This window comes from Muntiacus reevesi, chromosome 15, assembly GCF_963930625.1.
Source record: "Muntiacus reevesi chromosome 15, mMunRee1.1, whole genome shotgun sequence".
In the NCBI taxonomy this organism is placed as follows: domain Eukaryota; kingdom Metazoa; phylum Chordata; class Mammalia; order Artiodactyla; family Cervidae; genus Muntiacus; species Muntiacus reevesi.
In genome coordinates this window covers 27,318,471-27,342,302 of record NC_089263.1, presented here as the reverse complement: position 1 = coordinate 27,342,302, position 23,832 = coordinate 27,318,471, and the positions used below count along the sequence as shown (strand labels likewise).

The following is a 23,832-nucleotide window of genomic DNA, read 5'->3' as shown; positions in this document are numbered from 1 at the left end:
GGACTCATGGGAACAGGAGCAGGAGCCCTTCCCCCTGGGAACCCCCTCTGGACTCATGGGACCATGACAAGGAGACCCCACCCCCCAGGGCCCCCTGAGGACTCATGGGACCAAGAGCAGGAGTCCCCACTCCCTGGGGCCCCTGAGGACTCATGAGATCAGGGGCAGGCGCATCCCCCTCCCACCCCCAAGACCCTTCTCCAGACTCACGATTCTGCGCTCGTAGAAGGCCCCGCTGCTGTAGGTGGTGGCCAGGGTGGACGCACACTCCTCCAGGTACCAGGGCCTGTGGCCGTTCTCGGTTGTGCTGCTCACGGAGATGGTGTAGACGCTATTGGTGTAGCCATCGCAGGAGCAGTGGTCCCCCTCACGGCCGCCATTCCCCGACGCCCAGACAAAAATGGAGCCCAGGCCTTGCCGGCCCTGGATGGGAGGGTGGGGACAGGTGTCAGCCCTCACTGGACGCCCCCACTGGCTGGTCTCAGTGTCGGGGAATAGCAGCCGTGAGGGGGACCACTGCTCCTGCGATGGCTCCAGCACACCTCCCCCAGGAGGAAGCTCAGAAGGATGCACTTGGACCACATGGGGGCCCCAAATGTGTGGTTTCTGGGCTTCTTCTTGATGTTAACAGAGTCCTTGGTGAAACTCTGGACCCAGCAGAATGACGGGACGGTACTGAGGAGCCCTCCCTGCTCTTCAGGGGAAGATGCAGGCCCTCCCATGACCTGTCCTGTCTGGGGGCCATGCCAGTGCCTTCCTCTGTAGCGACCCACACTATACCCCATGTATGCTGATGTGGGAGCTGATGGCTGAATCTAACTTTTCTGAATTGTGAGAGCTAGTCCTGGGAGGGAGAGGATGAAGGTTCTGCAAAACCAGCTGCAGATGCACACTTCCTGGGGAGAAAGCTCCTTGAAAAGCAGGTGGCCCAGGACCTATGGGACAAGGGCCAGGTGCCAGAATGCCCATGGCCATCCTAGGAGAGTGCCCTGGGGCCTCCACAGGGCCAACATTGAAGCACTCAGACTGCCAGCTTGGCCAAGCTCCATCTTCACCCACAGGCCCAACCAGGCTCCTTCAGCCACAGACACTGGCTGAACAAGCACACCAGTGCCAGATGGCGCTGACCTGTTGGTCCAAAGGCAGGACCTGCTAGTGGGTGCAACTGGTCCCAGAGGGCAGAGCCAACACCTGTCTCCAGATGGGTGGGCACTCCAGTCTCCGCACACCCCCCACCTCCCTATCCAAACATGCAGGAGGAAACCCAGGCTTTCCCCAATGACTGGACAATTTAAAGGAAGCTTTCAAAGGAATCCTGCAACCCTGGTAGCCGACTGAAGCCCTGCTTCTGATGGGATGTGGACATGTGACCCCAGCACCCAAGGCCACCTGGGTTGAGGCACCCATCTGCCCTGGAGGCACCAGGACACCCCACATGTGGCCCAAGTGGACCCCAGGGCCCGCCCTCTTGTGCTCGTTTGTCTTTACTCCAACATCCCCGCCAGCTCCAACCTGGGGCTTGAGAGACAGCCCAGCCCCCAGCTCAAAGCTGCCTCATCCACTCTTGTTCCCACATCTATGGGGAGACCTGTCCCAATGGCAAGGAACCCAACAGAGAGGCTGCCCATGGTCAGCACAAAGGGCAGTCTCTAGAAGGACTGAGGACACAGGTTTGCCTGTGCAAGTAACACACACGAAGCTCATGCAAAGCAGCAAGAATCCGAATGAAATTCAATCAGAGCCTGTCTCTGATTCTCTGATGAGAATCACCTCTGGACACCTTCACCTTCAGTCCTCACCACACTGCAGTTTACTGATCAAAGGCCATTGTTACTCAAGGCAGGGGGAGCTACATTCCTGCTCCCGCTTTGCAGAGTGCTGCTTACACTTGTAAGTGCCCATACCGCTCACACGGCCCACACTCGTAAGCACCCACACTGCTCACACCGCCCACACTCATGAGTGCCCATACTGCCCACACTCATGACCACGCATATTCGTGAGCGCCCACACCGTTCACATGGCCTGCACTTGTGAGCACCCATGCCGTTCACACCACTCACACTTGTGAGTGCCCATTCCACTCACACAGCTCACGCTCGTGAGCATCCACACCGCTGACACTCGTAAGCACCCACACCGCTCACATTGCTCACACTCGTGAGCGCCCACACTACTCACATGGCCCACACTGCTCACACTACCTACACAGCTCACATGTGAGAGGACAATGCCTGGGTCTCACTACATTGCAGGCATGGGCTTGGCTAGTCCAGGTAAGCCCAAGTCCGTGTTTCTAATGAGCTTCCCAGTGATGCCAGCAAACAACAGGGTCTAAATGCCAAAGACTTGCATCTCCTCACCTGCACTTTGCAGGAACCCCTGACCCCTGAGTTCTCATGCGTGTCAGGGTGTCCAGAGCCTCTCTCCCTTCTGAGAACAGTCTCCTGGAAAGAGTATGGGAACGGGGCAGAGGAAACTCCCAGGGCTGAGGTGTAAGGAACGTCCAAGCTGTCTCTGAGGACTGTGTGTTCACGTTCCACATCTTCTGTTCACCTGGAAGCCACAGGACGGAGGCTCTAGGGCAGTGGTCCCCAACATTTTTGGCACTAGGGACCAGTTTTATGGAAGATGATTTTTCCACAGACCGGGGTGGGGGTGGTTTTGGTATGGTTCAAGCACATTACACTTATTGTGCACTATATTTCTATTATCATTACATCAGCTCCACCTCAGATCATCAGGCATCAGATCCTGGAGACAGGGACCCTGCTCTAGGGTGAGGATGTGTCAACCCCAGTTGTGAACTCACACTTCTGTTCAGGAAGACACCACCTCCACTCCTCAGAATGTGTTTCAGCATCTTGCTAGGGAAGCGGATGGCTCATCTGTGGATGTGGAGTGCTAGTGAATGCTTGGCGCTGGACCCGGCCAGTGCCTTCAGCCACAGTGTGGTAGACTCTCCCGTTCTGGGTGACCAGTCATGTGAGGACCAATATCCAACACCTCTTTATACTAAAGTACAGCATCTGATGGTGCCTACCAGAACTCATACCATCTACCAAGGATGCAGTCAGGTTTTACAGGGGAGGCTGCAAGTGACAAGTGGGGCATCAAGGAGGAAAACAGATGGAAGAATGTGGTTTGGTTTGAGACCATCAAATTTCTAGGAGGATTTTCAGTGACAGCTTCTGACAGTTGAAATTCAAGGCTCCCTATGTGACATATTTTATTCAGAAAGACTGAAAAAAAAAAAACAAAACCCAATGAAATGACCTCAGTATCTCAGAAAATTTACACAAGTGGTGGGAACCACGTGGTCCCACTGCAGCTCCTGCACTCCCGATGGCGGAATGAGGCTGGCATGGCTCAGAACTCAGGACGCGAAGCCCTCATAGCTCCCGACACTCCACCCTCTACAGCTCACCTGTACACCCAAGAGAGGTCAGGCCAAGACAACCAGCCCATCTCCTGGAAACAGCTCGTCCTCAGCTCTCAGAATCTTTAGAAATCATTTCACAGAAATGACCGACACTCAGGATTCACACCTCTCAAAGAGCATCTTCAGGGACGACCCTGGTGGTCCAGTGACTCCGACTCCATGCTCCCAATGTAGGGGGCCCAGGTTCGATCCCTGGTTGGGGAACTACATCCTACATGAGCTAAGAGCTCACATCTGCAACTAAACCGCCCATGTGCCACAACTTAGCCCCGATGTGATCAAATAAGTGAATAAAGAAAATATCTTTAAAAAGTAGCATCTTCCATTCAATAAAAGTGGTCTCTAACTTACACCTAGTTTCAGGAGGTTCCCCTTGGTGTCAAGAGTGAGATCCACATGACCCAGCACGAGGGATGCTGGAAATTGGGGCAATGAGATCTGTGCATCTGGCAGCGGCTAACGGGCTTGCGCCCGACCTCCCAGCACCTGGTGAGCTCGGCCACTCGCCGAGCTGACTGAAGAGGCTGCACATCTCTTGAGTCGTGAGGACAGAGGAAGACGTCTGTGTCCTGAGTGTGAGCTGTGGACGTGCTGATGTCTACCCGTCCCCCTCTTCTTTTGTCTCATGAGTGTCAGGGTAAGCACAGAGCTGCGAGGGACGTGAGAACGTAGCCCCACTCTGGTCACTCACTTCTCAGACATTCAAGCCCTGAGCGGCCCGGGAGGGGAGAGGGCAGAATAAGAAGCCTCACACTTGTGTACAGTATCTCGTGGCCTGGAGCCACCAGACCATGGGGTCTGAGGTTGGGGGTGTTCCAGGAGACAAACACCCCAGCCCCATAGAAGGGAATTAATAGATAGAAAGTGACCAAACTCAACACATCCAGAAAAGTGACCAGACTGTATTATTCAGACAAAGGAAATCATCAACAAGGGCCTGTGGAGAGGGGTGGGGTGGGGTGCAGAGGGCGGTAAGCCTTGCCTTCAGGACAACCACTGGTACCATCTGACTTGTTAACTATGTACTGACCACACTTTAATCATGGTGCACAGTTTATAATAAAATAATAACTTTAAAAATATGGTAAAAGTATATAAATAATAAAATGGGCTTGACCTGGCCCCACCGTCCTATCTCCCACAGGAGAAGTCAGAGGCATAAACCCTGCCTCGGGAGGCCTGGACTTCCAGCTTTAACCTCGCCGGCATTGCCTGGCCACTAGGAGCCACCAGGACACTGATTACAGGCCGGTGTCTGATCCAGAAAGCTGTCCTCGCCCAGAAATCCACTGTGCCCCCTCCTTGTGAGACCTAGGTTGTCTCTAGGACCCTCTCTTCCCCAGCTTTCCTAACTCACAAGGACCCAGAACTGATGACCACGGGGTGACTGGGGTGTACTCCTCTGCCCACCTTGGCCAATAGGTTGAGGGCCCATGTTCATCTGTTTGCTCTGACAGCCCCTGGTGGGCTCCACCCCAGACATCCTAAATGTCTGGGTGGCACACTGGCTGGGAGGGAGCACCATGGAGACCTGATGCCTTGGGGGTGCGGGGTGAGCACACAGCCTGTGATGCATGCAGAGAGCTCCAGGATGGGGGTCCTGTGGGCAGGTGGGCTGAGTCCCAGACACCCTTCCACCTGCAGAGCCCTACTAACAGGCCAGGCGGTCAGTCTAGGACCCCCACCACCCAGCTGCACACCCCAAGCCGGGGGCTGTCAGGCTGCGAGGCAGAGTCCTGAGGCTGGCAGGTGAGCTGCAGGCACCTTGGGAGCAGCGACTCTGTAATGAGATGACATCCCTCTGCTCTGGTTTGGTGGGTGGCTACTGCCCTGAGCCCCCACTTGACTTCTCCCTCGCTCTGGCCCTGATCCCACCTCATCCTGTCAGGGCTCTCCCTGAGTCACTCCGACTCTGTGTGTGTGATCCTCAAATTTATTTATATATGTATTTAATTTTGGGGGGGCATGTAGGGACTTGCTTCCCTGATCAGGGACGAAACCCCTGCCCCCACACTGCAAGTGTGAAATCTTAACCACTGGACCTCCAGTGACATCCCTAAAATTTATTCACTGCTACCTACATGACAAGATTTCTCCTTACTTCTATGTTGGTTACTTAATAAGACAGACTGCAATCCAGCATGAAGCTGATCCTGTACTCATCTCTTAAAAGGTGAGAAGCAGAGCCCTTCAATGTGCAGAGAAGATCATCTTGGGTTTGTAGAATTGCTTTTAATATTGTTTTTGGCTTCTTTATTCTTTCTGGTTTTCAATTGTTGAGAGCCCTCACTCTGCCCCTCACCCTGCCCTCCCACCATGGCTCTGGGTCACCACACCTTTCTGATGCCGTGCTCGAAGGCCTGTCTGGCCAGCCGACCAGGCCCGTCCACCGTCTTGCCATCATCGTCCGGCCCCCAGCTGGCACTGTAGATGTCGATGTAATTGGGTCTGGTGCCCAGAGACTTGGCCTCCACCACATCGGTCACATCTCCATCCAGCATTCGGATGCCTGAAAGAACAGGCGGATGTGAGAGCCGTGTGGATGCTGGCCCCTCATGGGCGGGGTTCCCATGTACAACATCGGGCCCCATATTCAGCTGGGACCCCAGCCACTAGCAACTCCCACCCTGACAGCCTGGAAACCCTGCTCGAACACAATATCAGAGAAATTCACAGCAGAACGAGAGGGACTCAGACCTGAGCACCATCACAGGTTCAACAATGGCGCCCACAACCACATGGGCCCTGGCCGAGGCCTGAGGGAAGGCTGAGGTCACCAGACAGCCGGCTCCTTGTGGCTGGACAGCCTCAAGAGTAAGCAGACACCAACGCCAACTGCTTCACCTGCTGGCTCTGCCTGCTCCCTACTCCTTCTTCTCCACCCTCCATGGACCGCAGGCTTCTGTCCCCAGGCTCAGGGTTGACCCCCTAACCCCATGCCAGCACATCTGGAGGCAGGCCTTTCAGGAGGTTCGGATGTGGTCATGAGGGGCCAGGGCAGGACAAGCAGACTCAGGAGAACAGATGGCGAGATCGTGCCTCCCATATCCTCTGCTGCGTGAGGACATGGATGGTGGTCATTGGCCAGTTGCCACGCTACGGGGCCCTCACGAGAAAGCAGTGGGCTGGCACCTTGAACTTGGGTTTCAGCCCCCCAGAGCTGTGAGACACAAGGGCCTGTGGTCTGGGCCACCTGGTCTGTGGGATTTTGTCATGGCTGCCTGAGCGGTTTGGACCCTTGGGTGCCTGGTAGCAAGATGAGGGGTTGTCACCATCGTTTAAGCCTGGATGTGATGGCATAGGACGAGGTGGGGTAGACCCCTCATCACCAGCTCCAGAGAGGAGGCCTGGGGAGGCGGCCCCTCACCCACAGGAGGTGGGGGAACATGCGGCAGGCCACCAGGGAGACCCTGCCTGACCACCTGTTGCAACCAGTTAGTGACCACGGGGCTACCTCATCTCCCTAAGCTTCTGGTGTCTGTAATGTGTAGTGATGAAAGCTATCACATCTGCTAAGGCGCAAAACATCAAAAAAGATGGTTCATATAATGTGCCCGGCACACGGTAAGTGGCCACAGCACGGTAAGTGCTGACCACGGTAAGTGGTCAGCAGCTAGTCTGACCCTATCTGTAAAAACTGGGGCAGTAGAACCTACCTCCAGGGGTTGTTAACAATAGCTACTTTTTACCTTTATTTTTAAAACATTTACTATTTGACACATGAAGGATTGCCTGGTATACAAGTTACAAGCCTACTAAATAAAGCCTGGTACACACATTAGTTACAAAGCCTGCTAAATAAAGTAACAGACACACATAAACGTCCATCTTGGGAAAATATGAACTTGAACACCTGAGGCCTTGACCCAGGCCTGCCCCTCACACAGGAAAGTACTCAGAAATGTGCATTAGTTTATCCATTGCCTTAACAATGGGTGCTTTAATATGAGTGGAAGCAGGCTTAAATAACACAGCATGCACTGGGAGTTCATCCTTTGTCAGTTACTTATGTTATAAATACCTTCTCCCAGTTGGTGCCTTGACTTCTCACTTTGTTTATGGTGTCTTTTGATAAATAGAGGTTCTCTATTTGAATAGAGTAAGAGCCAAATCTTCTTTGGGCTTGTCAGCATCTGTGGAGGATGAACCGCCCCCCACCACCACCCCGTGCTGTACTTTCTCCTTTCTGATTTCTGGGGGATGAGAGCAGTCAGCATGGCCCCCAAAACCATGCCTCCTGGTCTCCGGTCTGTGTGTCCAGGGCCCCTGTCTCTATGGCTGTGTCACAGATGGGAACTTGGGACTCTTGGAGCCATGAAAGCTGAGGAGGGGCCACAACCAGTACAGGATGCTGGCTGCTTCATAGGGCAAAGATGCAGCCCCGGGGCAAGATGAAGAGCAGAGTGCTTCAGGGGGAAGAGAGTAGGGGCTAGACAGTCCTGGGGTGGAATCACATCCCAGCTGCGTCTGGCTTTGGGCCAGGGTCTCACACTCTCTGAGCCCATGGTTTCCACAAAACTTGCTGGGGCAGTCGGGAGGATAATATAACATTGGGGCCCTGATACCCTCTGCTTTCTGAGAAAAAGCAGACATGTCCTTATCTTTAGCAATGGATTCTCCAGGGCAAGAGACCCCGCTGGCCACACACACAGCCAAAACCAAACCAGTTCTGCCATCCAGGTGGTGACAGTAGCCTGCCGCCCTCAGGCCTCTCCAGGCCAGGGATGGGTGGTGGAATGCCAATGTCTGAACAGGAACAAGATGCCAGGAGACATCCCCCAAATATGTAAAAACAGAAGACCAGAATGCTTCCCGACACCTCTCACATGGCTCCTCCTCCATCCTGGAGGAAGACTGACTGATGTGTGAGGAAGAAAGCACGACATACCGAGGTTTTAATTAAGCATCTGTTTTCCCAACACTGACAAGCTGCCAACAACGAAAAGGTAAATATTTCCACTAGAGACCTGCTGTTCCAGTATTAGTATTAAATGCGAATGGCTCTCGAAATGCCCAACTGAAGAAAACAGTCATCATTTCTTTAATGAAAAAATAAAGACCCATTTCCCATAAACTGTCAGGTACAAAAATAATGTAGACAAACCATCTGGATTTGGTTTGTCCTGGTTGTTGGTGTGCTTACAACTGGGCAGCAGGCTGGGTGCAGGGTTCCCAGGAACAGGACAAGTGGGGCTGGCCCGTCCACTCTGAGGTCCCATCTAGGGAACGAGGTGGGAGAAGTGTGACGAGGAGGAGGGGGAGGGGGCTTCGCAGGGCCTGCTGGGCAGCTCAGCCCCTGGCAGAGTCACACCCAGTAAGACCGCACAGCTGGGCTTGCAGCAGTCATCTTTCCACAGACTGACCTGCACCCACAGAGGCCTCACTGTCCTGGAGAACCCGATGAAAGCACTGATTTTACAGGTCTCCTGAGGAAGTTAAAAATACAACCACAATTTTCTCATAGTGACCCATCCTTCCTCCCTTCCCCTGCTCCTAATTTACAGACAGGAATGACAACCCACTCCAGTACTCTTGTCTGGAGAATCCCATGGACAGAGGAGCCTGGTGGGCTACAGTCCGTGGTGTCACACAGAGTCGGACTCGAATGAAGCAACTGAGCACATAGCACATGCAAATCACAGGCTTGTGTGCAGCAGGCAAACCCACCCAGGGCCACTGCATCGCCCCTGCAAGTGCCCTGCATCTGTCCACTTTCACAGGCCAGTGGGAGGGGGGCGGTGCTGGGCTTGCAGACAGGGTCTTAAAGGAGTAATTAAGCTGAAGTGAGGTCACATGGGTGTACCCCCATCCGACAGGCCTGATGTCCTTCTAAGAGGAAATTCTGACAGAGACAACACAGACCAAGGGACGACCACGGGGAGACACAGAGGAGCAGCTATCTGCTGGTCTAGAGAGAGGCCTTGGAAGAAACCAGGCCTGGCGACACCTTCACCCTGGACTTTCAGCTTCTAGAACTGAGAGAAAATGTTTCTGTTGGTGAGCCAAGGAAAAGACAACCAGAACACCCCCTGCCCTCTTCCCTCTCCCCAACAGGAAGTCAGGCATCAGGCCGTTTGGAGGAGGGAAGGGGAGCGGGATGTGGGCCCACTCCTGTCCATTGAGAGATAATGTGTTTTGCCTTCAGCAAATGAATGGCAATGCAAGAGCAATGAACAGCGGCAAGTAAAATTAGATTGTGGCTTTCTGAGTGTGACAAATGGGCCTCCCCAACAAATTTTGCTCATTAATCCTGAGTTTATTTTAGCAGTTTCCACAGAGAATTGATTTAGTCTTTCTCTCTTTTTCCACTAAAACTACAGTATATTCTGTCCTACCAACAGCCATTCTGGGATGAGGGAGGTTGCAACAGTTTTTTAGAAATGCTGCAAACCTAAAAGGCTTCTGCTCTCATTATGGCCCAAGACAAATAAGCTCTCAGATCTGTAAACATGCCTGCACTGAACAGCCTCCTTCTAAGACCTGGGGCGTGTCTGCGGGACTGGGAGGCACACGTGAACTTGCCACAGGGTCACAGGAAGTGTCCAAACACCGCGGCTGACCACCACACCAGGTCTCCCTGGGCTCCTGCTCAGTCCGATATCCCTCATGGTGGAAACGAGGCAGGAGCCGGCGGTGTCCAGTAAACTCTTGGGGTCCTGAACCATCTTGGGCTCCTGAGAGGAGGCCTCTTCCAGTAGGTCTCACATGAACCCTGTCTCTTATTTCTGTATTCTGATGCTTCAGGCCTTGCTGACCCTGCAGGGACTGAAGCCCGACGCTCCCAGGCTGGCCAGTTCCTGGAGATGGTACAGGAGACCCCCAGGATGTCTTCCTTGGGCAAACCAGCCAATCCAGAGCCCACCCCACAAGGATATCTTTCATTGGGGGAGGGGGTGTCTTACCTTCAGGTTACTCTCCATCTGCCCCAATCACCCCAGGGCCAGGAACCAGACCACCAGGGGCAGCCCCTAAGCCCCGAGACCTGAAATGATTCAAACTAGCCCATCTTAAGCCTGCTCACCCCTCCTCACTTCTTTTGTGCAGAAACCACAATAAGGGCTGCAGATCACTGCTTCCCTTGCTTCTTCTGCCTCCACAGCGACCCTGGAGCCTGCCATGTGTGCCCCAGAGCAGCATGACCCATTCTCTTGGGAACTGTGAGTGATAGACTGCTCAGGGACCACTGTCTCCTGACCTGTGGGCCTGTCATACCTGAATAATAATGAAAACTCTATTTCAAAACAGGTCACGCTTTCATAATCAGGTTCTGCTGATTTGTCAGAGAACAGTAAAAAGTGCAAGAACCTCAGCAATGCACTGGAGATTTGAAATCTTGATTGAGTTTCGTGGTTTCTGCACCAGGGAGCAGGGTCCAGAGAGCAAGGCAGTTCGGTGAGGGCTGGTGGGGTGGGACAGGGGACAGTAGGCAGGGCAGGCAGGGATGCAAGGAGCCCTGAAGGATATGTGTCCTGTGACAGGATGCCCTGAGTGGGCCTCTGATGGAGACCAGGAGGCAGTGACAAGAAGACAGTCACACCATCCAGCAAGAAGGCCACTGGCTTGTCACGCAGGCTCGGACATACTCTGCGTTCTCTCCCTGCCTATCTTTCTCACAAGCCCCCAGGAGCGGAATTGCTTCTACTCAGTGTCTGTGAGGACAACCTCAGAACCGCACATGCAGCCTAGAACTGGCTCACCTGTCCTCTGGGGAGGATGGTGGCCACACCTGCCCATCTCCTCCTTCCTAAGGCTCCTCTCAGCCTCGGGGTACCATACCCAGCAGGTGGGGGCCTTTGATGAGAATGCAAGGGCTGTGGCTGCCCACAGTCACTAAATCTCCCCAAACCTCCCAATGCATTTTAAATTTTCCTGCAGTTAAAAACACACTTGGAGCCTTTGAAGATTAATCTGCAGCTTAAATTGTACTCTTAAAATACTCGTAAGCCTAAACAGCTTAATGGAAACGCTAATGAGACTGAGTTCTGTGAGTCTGAATTAACATAATGAACTAATTTATGGGCAAGGATTAATTTAGCTGTTATGTACTTAACATTCTCCTGTTTATGAAAGGAAAAGCATGATTCAGTTCCCCCATCAAAACAGGGAACAAAAACACCAGCAGGAATGTGGCGGCTGCTGCTGCACTTTTCCTTCCCAGAAACAGTCAACAGACTGAAAAGGCGCCCGACGTTTGTCCTTCACGAGGCTTGAGCAGGACACCTTTCAGTTCCAGGGCACCGCTTGCCCCCAAGCAGCCTGGGGATTTGTCCCTCGGGCTGGGGGGCTTCACTGAGCTGGAGCTGGACACAGGGGCAGGCTGTGCTCCAGGTGACCCCATCCTACCTCAGGGAAGTGTGTGAGTCCTGCTAAGCATCAGCTCAGGGGAACAACTCGCCAAAAGCAAGACGCTCCCTAAAGTTAAAAGGGCAAGGGCTTCATCACATGCCCTACAGGTGACCTCACCCAGCAAGTTCTCCTTAGGCCAGGGTGGGATGAGCATCCTATAGGACACTGGGAGGGGCCCTGAGGACAGAGGACCCGATGCAGAGGCCTGGCTCACCCCTCAAGTCTGGGAGGGGCTCTCAAGGAACAAGCAGGGAGGGCTCTCTCCAGAGCTCACCTGGCAGGTGAGACACTGATGATGATGAGCTGAAGGCTGGTGGGCGCAAGTCTGAGCCCACCCACCACCACTGCCACCCAGAAGCAGACAGGGAAAGAGGGGTGGGGAACACTACGCACAGGGCTAAAATTGAAAAAGGTTAAGAGAGTGAGAGAATAAAGACAGTGAGGAGAGAGGGCGGGGGAGGGCTCGCCATCCTCTCTCTGTGGCTTCCCAGGTTGTCCCAGTTATCACAGGAAGGATGGAGAGCGCGGCTTAGAACATATGAGGCCGGAAGAGAGAAGCAAGGTCCAGTTACCTTTGGAAGAAATGTGAATGCAGCCACGGAGAAGAATTCACATGCCCACTGTGGACCATGGACCCTTTCTATCTGCTCTGCACCTCTTCACAGGCGTGGTGGCAACAGTCCTCACCCAGTCACCACTGCATCACCGGGAGCCACAGCTGCAAAGGGGCGACCTCGGCTTAACGCCAGGGGCCTGAGCTCACATGTCGGCTCTGCCAACAGAAGTGGTGTGGACCCAGACGTAGCAGGCAAGCCTCCTTTCTGACTGTCAGTCTTCCCTGGCATGAAGCGATGGTACTAACACCCAGCTCCAAGCATCATTCTAAGGACCAGATGCACAGACGACTGTGTGTGTTGGTGCAGCATCTGGCAACCAGTGACAGCACTGAGCGCCATCACAATAAAAATACTGATTGGCTGGATGACAAAGGGAAATCGAGCCCCTGGTCCACCCCTACTCAGGGCCCTAGAAATAACAGGAGCAAGAAAAGAAATGAATAAGACAGCAACAGCCCTGGAAAACAAGGGGCAGGAGGAGGAGGCAGGGTGGGAGGCTGCGGCAGGGGGTGAAGTGGTGGGGGTGGTGGTGACGGGATGGAGTGGAGCAGGGTGGGCGAGGGGGGGGGTGCTTAGGGTTAGGGTTCTGCCACGCCAGAGGGTTAGGGTTAGGGTTGGGGTTAGGGCTAGGGTTAGGGTTAGGGTCCTGCCATGCCAGAGAGTTAGGGTTGGGGTTAGGGTTAGGGTTAGATGAGGGTTAGGGTTAGGGTTAGGGTTGGGGTTAGGGTTAGGTGGGTGGGATAGCCACCTCCTCTCTGGGCTGCCAGTGGACAGCAGTAGGCTTCATTCATAGTATTACACCAAGGACGGGGGCACCAAGGCTGGACAAGCAGAACAAAGTGGGCAATGGTGGGGCCAGTACCACTTTGCCAGACTCCAACATCTTCTCTCAATAGTCGACAGAACAGCCAGACAGAAAGTTGGCAAGGATGTCGAAGAACTCACCACCAACACCAACCAATATGGTCTCATAGACACTTCTAGAACATTCTACTCAACAAGAGAATACATGTCTTTGTCAAATGCATGCAGAAGACTACCAAGATAGATTCACCCCTGACCTTAGTGAATCCAGGAACACCTATCCAAGTGTTTCCACAACCACGAAGGACTCTAACTCGGACTCTTAACTAGTAACCAATGGCAGAAAGAGAACAGTGCATCTCCAAACAGTTGGAAACAAAGCTCTTAAATAATCTATGAGCCCGAAAGGAAGTATCAAGGGAAAAACAAAACATTGAACTGAATGAAAAGGAAAATACAACATATCAAAATCTGTGAGACATGGCTAAACTTACTGCTATGAGAGAGATTTATGGAACCACTGTTTACATCAGAGAAGAGGAAAACATCTCAAATCAATAACGGAAGCATCCACTTCAAGATCCTAGAAAAAGACTTCACTAAACCCAAAGCAAGAGGAAGGAAGGAGATAATAAAGATGGGAGCAGAAAACAATGAAGTCGAAAACAGAAAAACACTAGAGAAAATAAGCATAACAAAGAGCTCGTTTTCTAAAAAGGTTACTAAAACTTCGTAAACTTCAAGCATCAATGACTTAAAAAATAGGGGGGCTGGGGAGACACAAATTACCAACATTAGGAATTAAACTAAATATAACCACAGACTCTACTGCACCAAAAGTGCAATAAGAGAATACTACAAACAACTCTACACAAATAAATGTGACAAGTTAGATGAAATGGACCACCTCCTCACAACATACAAACTACCACAATTCTTGCCTGGGAAATCCCATGGACAGAGGAGCATGAAGGGCTACAGTCCATGGGGTCACAAAGACTCAGACACAATACAGCATATGTGCGCTGCATTCAGTATGAAATAGACAATTTGAACAGCTCTGTAACTTTTCAAGAAATTTAGTTTGTAATTAACAAACAATCTCCCCACAAAAGAGATTTTTTAGGTCAGAAGACTCTACTAGTAGTTAAAGAATTAACATCAATTCTACACAATCACTTTCAGAACATAAAAGGGAACAATTCTCAATTCACTTACTGAAGCTAGGACTGCCCTGATACTAAGATCACACAGTGTAAAGAGAGAGAGAGAGAGAGAAATTACAAACCAAGACTCCTCATGAACATAAAAACCCTTTATAAAATATTAGCAAATGGGTTTCAGTAACATATCAAAAAGGAAAAGAAAACACCATGGCCAGGTGGGGCTTACTCTACAGACAATACTGGATCAATATTCAGAAACCAATATAACCCACCATACTAACAAGCTAAAGAAAAATCACATAAAACATGTCACTCGATGAGGAAAAGGTGGTGACAAGATTTTATACCCATGCATTCTTTAAAAAACTAAAAAAATTGAATAGAAGGGAGCATAATGAACTTCCTAAAAAACATTTACAAAAAAGTTATTGTTAATGTAAAGGTCCAGACCTTGTTCCTAAGGTCAGGAACAAGGCAAGGATGTCTGCTCTTGGCCAGAAGTTGTAACCATGATAATAAAGCAAGAAAAGGAAATAAAAGGCACATGGATTAAAAAGAACAAATAAAATTGCCCCAATTTGCAGATAACAGTATCAAGTATAAAATCTAAAAGAATCTACACCTAGAATTAATAATGAAGTTTAGAAAGGTTGCAGGATACAAGATTAACATGCAGAAAACATTTGTATTTCTGTATGTTAACAATGAACACATGAATGTCAAAGAAAAACAATGACTTTTATCATCATTTAAATAAAGTGAAATAGCTATAAACCTAACCAAACATGTATAGAACTTGTATGGTGAAAGCTTCATGGTGCTGATGAAAGAAATCAAAGATACAAATAAATGAAGAGACATATTGTGTTCATAAACATAGTAAAGAGGTCAATTCTCCCAATTAATGTACAGGTTTAACACAATTCCTACCAAAACCCCGGCAAGATTTTTTTTGCTCGATACTGACAAAATAATGATAAAACTTGTACAGAAAGGCAAAAGAATTAGAAAAACTAAAGTGGGAACAATCAGTCTACCTCATTTCATAACTTTCTGTAGCTGTGACAGTTAAGACTTTGCTGCACTGGCAGAGTGACACAGACACATAGATAAATGGAACAGACTGACAGCTCAAATATAAACTCATACAAATAACTCAAATGACTCTTGACAAAAGTGCAAAAGCAACTCAATGGAAGAAAGGCACTGCAACACACAGTGCCACAGCAACTAAATGTCTGCAGGCAAACTAAACAAAGAATAAGAAACCTTGACACAGGTCTGACACATTATACAAAACTAACTCAGGGTGAATCTCTCAAAACGGAACTAAAAAACTTTTATAAAACTATAAAGCGTTTAGAAAGAAAAAACAGATAATATCGTTAGAATGTAAGATAAGGCAGAGCTATAAGATTGATACCAAAAAAAAAATGACCCATAAAAGTTAAAGTTGATCAACTATATTTCATCAAAATTTTGAAATTTTACACTGGAAAAGACATAGTTGAGAAGGATGAAATGACAAGTTACAAAATGGGAGAAAACATTCACAAACAACATCATCATCATAGCACAAATAGCCAGAACATATAAAGATCTCTCAGAACTTAATAGTTAAAAACTAGAAAATGAGAAAAAAGACATGAAGAGACATACCACCAGAGAGGACACACAGATGGTAAATAAGGACATGAAAGGATGCCCCACATCACTAGCCTCAGAGAAATGCAAATTAACGAGATATCACTACATACCCATCAGAATGGCTAATGTAGAATCAGTGACAATACCAAATACTGGCAAGCAGCAGAGAAACTGAATCACTCACACAGTGTCAATGGTAATGTCAAATGGCACAGCTTCTCAGAAAAACACTGACAGATTCTTAAAAAAAAAAAAAAAAAAAAACTGAACATGTAACTTTCCATAGAACCCGGCAAACTGCACTCCTGGACGTCTATCCCAAAGAAAAGAAGGTACTGCTCACACAAGAATGGAAGAATGCTCACACATTCATACAAGAATGTTTCCAGGAGCTTTACTAGTAATACCCCCAAAACTAGAAACAACACAGATATTCTTCAGTGGGCGAGTGGTGACACAAACTGTGTTACATCCATACCATGGAATACTATTTGTCAATGAAAAGGATCAAACTGCAGATGTATTCAACAACCTGGAAGAATTTTGGAAGAACCATAACGAGTGCAAAACACTAATCCCAACAGTTACATAGTATATGGTTCCTTTTTTTCAAGTTTTATCAACCTTTATTACAAATCAATTAGATAATAACAAAACTAAGGTCAGAAATTAGAAGACAAAAATTATTCTGATCAGATAAAAATAAATTTTTTAACATTGATATTAAATAAGTTATTAACAAGTTGGAGAGAAAATGTTTGAATATGGAGAAGCTAATATTTCTATGACTTAAAAATCAATGTGGTCCCATACTCTACTCAGACATTGATTATAACCTCTAGTTAAACGTAAGAAAGCTGGGAAGGAAGACTCTTGAACTTCATTTCTTCACATGTTTAAAAATGAAAGGAAAAGAAAATTTTATTTAAATCAATTCTTTTGTACTCAAAAGTTTTGAATTTTTGCTTAAATTTTAATCTCTCAACTTTAATTCCTTCTCGGGAAATACAATGAGGGCAAAGTTTACATTTAACCCTCTTAACATCTGTAGCACATATTAATGGAACATCTTCAGGTATACATTGTAACTGGGATATTTATATTTATCAGTACCATGATTCAATCCCATCACAGAGTACTTGACAATCTCTGCTGGCCAATGTGATCGGGTACTGACTCTGGGATAGGAAGTAGAGTGACTTCTTAACACGGGGTACAACACGACTGAGCAACTAAGCACATGCACACGCACATACACACAGAGAGTGGTCCCTAGAGTTAATTCACTTTTGCACGAAGAAGACATTCCCAAAATATTCCTAGTCCCAAATTATGGCTCCATTTATACATCATTTTTGAAATGAGACAACAATGGTTGCCAGAGGTTAAGGAAGGAGCTGAGCAGCAGTGGTTGTGTCAGTACAGGGGCTACATGAAGGATCTATCTGTGACCCTGTTCTCTGTCTTGACGGTCTCTGTAGTTACACAAAGATCACCATGATGGAGAACTGGATAAAGGCTACACTGGATCTTTATGTATTGTTTCTTACAACTGCATGTGAATCTATAATTATTTCAAATGGACACTTGATTGAAAACACCCCAGAAGATAAATTATTTTCAAAATGTCAAAACTGCAAAGATAGAGTATCAGAGAACTAAACAACTGAGCTTAGGGATTCTCCCAAGACCCAAGACAAAAGGTCAAAGGGATTAAAAGTTTGAAAGTTAAGAGGCCGAGTTCTAGTCACTGTCTTATTAATAAGAGTTCTGGGAGGATGGAGTGAGGAAAAGTTAAGCAAGAGAGTCAAATAAATAACAGAAGAATCCCCTGAAACCAAGCACAGAAGTCTTTAAATTTCAATCTCAAATCTAAACAGTGATGACCAAAGAAACTGGCCCTCCCTTAGCAGTTAAGCTCACATGATTTCTGGAGTGTAAGATGATTAATAACTCAGGAGGGCCAGACAGGAAAAGGAAAACAAACTCATATCAACACACAGGTTGAATCCCAAAATGAGGAAAAGAAAAAACAATCCTGAAAGATTCTGGAAGAAGAAGGAAGTTAACTGAAAAGGGACAAAAATTAACATTGGCACCAGATCCCTCATACCAAAAAAACCAAGGGACATGGGTTTTAAAATTCCCAGTGAAAATTATTTTGAACTTAAAATCTAAATTCAGTCAAATCTGCTGAAGAAAATAGAAACTTCAAGAACTCATAAAGTTTACTACCTAGATAGCTACCCATATATACAGCAAAGCACTCAAAAATATCTTTTGAAAGAATGAGTGACCTTAGTAGAGAAGAAAGTCTTGCAAAATAAAACAATTAACATAAAACAAAAACATAGGACCAAAGAAAAAAGGTAACCAAAAAACTGGCCCATCTTTGCAGTGAAGCCGTCATAACTGTTGCCACGTAATGTAGAAATGTAGTAACAACAGAGACTGAAAATCCTGGATGATGCCAATGTAGGAGGCAATCCCAATGTGGGGGGCACCGCAAGAGAAAGGAATAAGGCAGAGGGGAGCAGGACTACAGTTGGGTTCTTGCTTAGCTTGGAAGAAGTGGGCAGGTACAGATCAAAGTGCAACATTGCAGAAAGATAAATTCAGATAGGTGTGTTTCAAGGTGTTAGAAAAACAGAACTGGAATGCAAAAATTTCAAGCCATTACAATGGAAAAAAAAAATAAAGAAAAGGCAATAATCTACATCTATCCAGCAAAAGGGAGTAAGTAAAAGAAACAATGACAAACAGTAAAAAATATATAAGTAAATAATTTAATACATTAGTAAATAATTAATAAAAGAAAAATCAAAACACAATAACAAATATATCTGGAATCAGAACATGACTACATCAAATTCCCTTTAAAAGAGACTCTTAGGTGGTACCAAAAAAATTTTAAAAAAAGTAGATACACGCTACTTTGTTGTTTAGTTGCTCAGTCATGTCCAACTCTGAAATCTTGTGGACTGCATCCTGCCAGGGTCCTCTGTCCATGGGATTTCTCAGGCAAGAATATTGGAGCAGGTTGCCATTTCCTCCTCTAGGGGATCTTCCCAATCCAGGGATCGAAACTGCATCTCCTGCGTTAGCAGGTGAATTTTTTTTTTTAACCATTGAGTCACCAGGGAAGCCCACATGCTGCTTACAAAAGGTTAAAAGTAAAGAAATGAAAAATACTTGAGGAAAGCGATGATAAAATAATTTACCAGGCATGGCAATATTAGTATCCCCTAAAGAGCAATTAAAGGCAAAAAGAGAATAAGACAAAGTGGGGATTTTTACACTAATTAAAGAAAGAGACATTACAAAAAAGAGATGATAACTTTTATGCATCTTGTAATGGAACTAATGTAACTATGAAATGTATTATGCTGATTAAAGAAAGAGCCATTACAACAAAGAGAGATGATAACTTTTATGCATCTTGTAACATAACTATGAAATGTATACACCAAAATTGAGAGAAATCGACACATCCACAACTGATATGGGGACTAACATCCCTTCTCAGAAAGAGACCAGGCAGACAAAATACAAGATGCCCACACACCTGAAGGAGCTCAATACAGCCAGGTGACAAATGTGGCCTCTCCAGGCACCAGGCAGGCAGGATAGATGGCTGACATGGACAGGCCTACCAGACCAGGCATTGAGTGGGGTGCGGAAACCGACCTCTCAGGGCAGCCACTGTGCAGCCCCAGCTAAGCGTTGCCATGAAGGAACAAGGACCAGAGGAGCCAGAGCTTCTCATTTTTTTCAAGAGAACCGGCAAATTCCTATTTTCTACATAAAATCTCTTGATCCATAAATGTTTCCTCTAGTTAAAGAAACAGCACTGGTGTGAGCCACACAAAACACATCTGCAAGCCAAGGCGGCCTGGGGGCACAGGTGCACCTCTGGTCCAATTTATAGAGACTTGTTCGCATAAGCCTGGAGAAAAAGTACTCCTCAAGTACTCGTCACATACCTACTGGAATGCTCATAAGAAACCAAGCATGTCCTAGACCACACAGAGAACTTTACAAATTCAGAAAGGCAGAAATTATACAGAGAACAGTCCCTGATTCCAATAAAGTTAAAGATTATCAACAAAAGGAGCACCCAAAAAATTCTATATGGAGTTGAAAAAAACATTTAAATCCCTTATAAATAATTTTTGAGCTACAGGGGAAAAAAAATCAAAGATGAAATTAAAGATTGTTCAGAAATGAATAATAAGAGCACTGTGAAATTAAGCCAGAGATAGGTAATGAGAGGAAAACAAGTAAAATGTTTATTACTTATTAAAGCACATCAAAGCCTGAAAATAAAGAACAAAACATTCTATTCAAGGAGGTAGGAAAAAATAATAAAAATTTTAAAGCTGGAAGAATTAATAAACAAACAAAAGTAGAAATTCATGAGTTGAAAATAAAAGAACTCAATAAAAAAAAAATCAGTCTCAGCTGTGGGAGGGACATGAGGCTGCATCAAGGAGCTTGGGAAGGTGAAGCTGGTCTCAATCCAGGTCCCGGGTGAAACCCGAAACCAGCCAATCCCGGGAGGGCGAGGGAGAGCCAAGGAAGAGCTGTCGGCCCTGGATCACCAGGAGTTGCATGCTGTGCTGCCTCCACCGACTCTCCAGAGGGGCAAGGCAAGGGAGCCAAGCTGTTTAGAAGGAGGCATGGGACCAGTTAGACACCGGGAAGCCAGGGAAGCGGGGGGGGCACATGGGGTGCTGACTCAGGCATGGACACTGGTAGGGGGAGGCATGGGGACCAGGTAGACATCAGGAAGCAGGGGACGACAGGGGATGCTGACTCAGGCAAGGACTCTGGCAGGAGGAGAGAACGGAGTGCTTCCACACACTGGCACAGAATATCCTGAGCTCACCTCCTCTCGTGGATACTTAATAATCTAAGCTACATATTAATATGAAAAAATGCCCTCTAGAGAAAGACCCAAGAGCTAGATGCAGCTACTCAACAAAGGCAGTAAGTACATACCTATCAATAGTTACTTTAAAAACACTAAATTTTCCAATCAAAAGACATAGTAGTTGAATGAATACACAACAACAACCAAGAATCAACTATATGCCACCTATAAGAGACTCACCTTAGATGTAAGGTCAAACACTGACTGAAAGTGAAGAGACAGAAAAGCGTGCTTCATATAAAGGGAAATAAAAATAAACCTGGGGTAGCTCTACTGATATCAGAGAAAACAGACTTAAAGATGAGGATCAAGCAATGACAAAAGGGGCAAACAGACAATAAGATACAACATTTGTAAGTGTGAATGTATCCAACATAGAAGCACCTACTTATATAAAGCAAATATCAACAGACCTAAAGTGAGAAATTGACAGCAATACAATACTAGTAGGGGACTTTAATACCACACTTACATCAACGGATAGAGCATCCAAATAGAAAATTAATAAGGTAATATCAGACTTAAATGATGTTTAAATGAGGGACCTAATAGACAAATATAGGACAGTTCATCTAAAAACAGCAGAAAATACATGCTTATCAAGTGCACATGGAGCATTCTCCAGGATATATGTTAGGCCACAAAATAAATCTAAATAAAGTTAAAGTTGAAGTCATATCAAGTAATGGTATGAAATTAGAAATCACTCACAAGAAGGAAACTGAAAAAATCACAAATATGTAGACACTAAACATGCTACTGAACAACCAATGGATCAATGAAGAAATCAAAGGAGAAATTTTTAAATACCTTGAAACAAATATAAATGGAAATACAACATAACAAAATCTATGGGATCCAGCATAGGTAGTTCTAAGAGAGAAACCTATAGCAATACAGGCTACCTCAAGAAACAAGAAAACGTTCAAATAACAATCTAACTTTATATTTGAAGAAACTTAAAAAGTAAGAAATGAAGCCCAAAGTTAGTAAAAGGGGAGAAATAACAAAGATCAGAGTGGAAATAAATGAAATAGAAACTAAAAAAATAACAGAAAAGATCTATAAAACTGATTATTTAAAAGCATAAACAAAATTGATTGAAATTTACCTGGACTCACTGAGGGAAAAAAAGAAAAGCCTTAAATGAAATCATAAATGAAAAAGGAGGCATCACAACTGATAACGAAGAAACAGAAAATAACATAAGAGACCACTATTAATAATTATACATAAACAAATTGGCCAATCAAGTGGAAATGGATAACTTCCATAAACAAAATTTTCTAAGACTGAATCATGAAGAACTAGAAAACCCTAGACCAATCTAGGTTAGACCAATCACTATTAGGTTAGACCAATCACTATTAGGAATATTGAATCTGTAATAAAAAAACTCCCAAGAAACAAAAGCCCAGGACCAGATGACTTCACTGTTTAATTCTACCAAACAGTTGAAGAAGATTTGATACCCACTCTTCTCAAAACTCTTCCAAAAAAAATTGAAGAGGAAGGAATGTTCCTAATCTCATGTTATGAGACCAGCACTACCCTAATACCAAATCTAGATGAGAACATCAAAAAAAGAAAATTATACTGTTCAATATTCCTGACAAACCTAGATGTAAAACTCCTCAGTAAAATATTAGCAAACCAAATTCAATAATACATTAAAAGGACCATGCATCTTGATTGAATGGGATTTATTCTAGATATTCAAGGATGGCGCAACATCTGCAAATCAGTCAACATAATACAAAACATGATGGATAAAAATCATATGATGATCTTGACATATACAGAAAAAGCATTTGACAAAATTCCACATTCATTTACAATAAAAACTCTCAACAAAGTGGATACAGAGGGTCTATGCCTCAACATAAAAAAGGCCACATATGACAGGCCCACAGCCACCCACACTCAACAGTGACAAGCTGAAAGCTTTTCCTTAAGATCAGTTAGAGGACAAGGATGTCCATTCTTGCAACTTTTATTCAACATAGTACTAGAAGTCCCAGTCACAGCAGCTGGGCAGGAAATAGAAATAAAAGGCATATAAATTTGAAAGGAAGAAGTAAAACTATCACTAGTTCTGGATGATGTGATTTTATATATAGAAAACCATAAAGAGTTCATAAAAAACTGTTAGAACGAACAAATTCAGTAAAGTTTCAGAACACAAAATTAATATTCAAATATCTGTTGCATTATATACACTAACAAGGAACTATCAGAAGAGAAACTAAGAATACCATTTACAATTGCATCAAGAAGAATAAAATATCTAGGAATAAATTTAACTAAGAAGGTGAAAGACCTGTACACTGAAAACTTATAATACATAATGAAAGAAACTGAAGATGAAATAAAGAGAAAGATAACTCATGTTCATGGACTAGAATAATTAATATTATAAAAATATACATACTACCCAAAGCAATCTATAGCAATCTGCAATTTCATTGCAATCCCTATCAAAATTCCAATGGCATTTTTTCACAGAACTAGGACAAATAATTCTAAAATTTGTATGAAAATGTAAAAGCCAAAGCTATCATGAAAAGGAAGAATAAAGCTGGAGGTATCAGGTGCCCTGACTTGAAACTATATTACAAAGCTCTAGCAATCAAAATAGTATGGAATTGCTAAAAAAATTAAAAAAATAAAAAAATTAATATATCAACAGAGTGGAATAGCAAGCCCAGAAATAAATCCAAGCATATGTGGTCAATTAATTCACAACAAAGGAGGCAAGAATATACAACAGAGACAGGACAATCTCTTCAATAAATGGTATTGGGAAAACTGGACAGCCACATGCTGAAGAACAAAACTGGGCAAATATCTCACACCATACACAAAAATTAACTCAAA

At 45.9% G+C, this 23,832-nt stretch overlaps 1 protein-coding gene across 2 annotated transcripts in view; it reads right to left on the bottom strand.

The window, feature by feature from the left end:
- The window catches only part of PCSK6 (proprotein convertase subtilisin/kexin type 6), a 163,753-nt gene that overhangs the window by 58,388 nt on the left and 81,533 nt on the right, over positions 1–23,832 (bottom strand). For both annotated transcript variants that reach the window (XM_065906568.1, XM_065906570.1), the window contains exons 7-8: positions 5,779–5,951; positions 211–423 (exon numbers count right to left, since the gene is read on the bottom strand). In XM_065906568.1, coding sequence (XP_065762640.1) covers positions 211–423; positions 5,779–5,951 — 386 coding nt within the window. The remainder of the gene's footprint in view (positions 1–210; positions 424–5,778; positions 5,952–23,832) is intronic.